Here is a 1125-nt window from a genome sequence, read left to right on the forward strand (position 1 = left end):
AGCCATCTTTAACAAACTCAAAGAGTATGTGGCTATGAATGAATCGATGTCGCCGGGAGTGAGCTTCTTATGGAGTTTGAGCCCGCTGATGAGGCTTTTGGTGTACCGAACTATGCTTTCATTTATCGTAGCACTGCCGATTACCAAAGCTTTAAATTGGTCTGCGGATATCAGCGTTGGAGGTTTAAATGTCAATTGGCCACCTACTCTCTATGGATTTCTAACGCTATTGGGTGTAGTTGTGGGTACCGTAACAAATTATGCTATTGGCCGTAAGGCGGTGAGTCTTATTTCGTTATTATGTGTCGCTGGCTTGACCATCGGTGTTGGTGTTTTCTTTCATGATTCCACATGGCTGATTGATTCCACGCAAATGGCGATTGCCTGCACGCTTCTAATGATTGCACAAATTTTTGGTGGAATATTTGCGCCCAGTACAACAATTTATCTTGGTGAGGCATTTCCGTTGCAATGGAAACGCTGTTTCATCGCTTTTACTGTCTTTGTTCAATATATGGTGGATCTGATCATAGTTTGCACATTCACTTTTGATGGATACAATGAATATATCTTCTGCATCTCTGCTGGCGTAATAATGTTTGCTGGCGTAGTCTTCTTCTCAATCACAATGCCAGAAACACGAAAGGCTACGCTGAGAGAAGCACAAGAAAAATTCTCATATGCACTACACCTGGAATTTTATTGAGATAAATTTAATCAAACGGAAAGCGGAGGGAGTAATGTACATTTCCCTATCGAGTTCAAAACTTATGCCGAATATTCACTAGGCATTGAAATCACAAAAACTTAGTTCCTTTAAAAAACAAATTGATGAAAATTACTTCGAAGTATGCCACCAATATTTTTGTCATTTTATGCCCAGCGGAATGCGGGTATTATACCTACATACATATATAAATCTCGAAATTAAAACACTGTTTTAAAACAGATTCTCATAAAGATTCAATCGCGTGCTCAGATTCGGCGTAAAACTGTAGGTCCCTCCCCTTTGTCTGGCAACATCAACACGCACACCACAAATCGGAGGAGAAGCTCGGCCAACCACTAACGTATTAANAATTTTTCAGGGATCTTGCCCCATTTCACTTAGATTAAACGATCAGA

The 1125-nt window shown here is 40.2% G+C and overlaps 1 protein-coding gene across 1 annotated transcript; it reads left to right on the forward strand.

Moving 5' to 3' along the window:
* Positions 1-7: 7 nt before the first annotated feature.
* LOC108381147 (uncharacterized) lies at positions 8-706 on the forward strand (the record flags this gene model as incomplete). The annotated part of the gene is made up of 1 exon (XM_017637561.1): positions 8-706. A coding segment is annotated over one exon (699 nt), but the record flags the coding sequence as incomplete, so codon positions are not given.
* Positions 707-1125: the final 419 nt, after the last annotated feature.

This window comes from Rhagoletis zephyria, unplaced genomic scaffold, assembly GCF_001687245.7.
Source record: "Rhagoletis zephyria isolate East Lansing unplaced genomic scaffold, Rhagoletis_zephyria_1.1 Rzeph_scaffold_21560, whole genome shotgun sequence".
NCBI classification, from domain to species: domain Eukaryota; kingdom Metazoa; phylum Arthropoda; class Insecta; order Diptera; family Tephritidae; genus Rhagoletis; species Rhagoletis zephyria.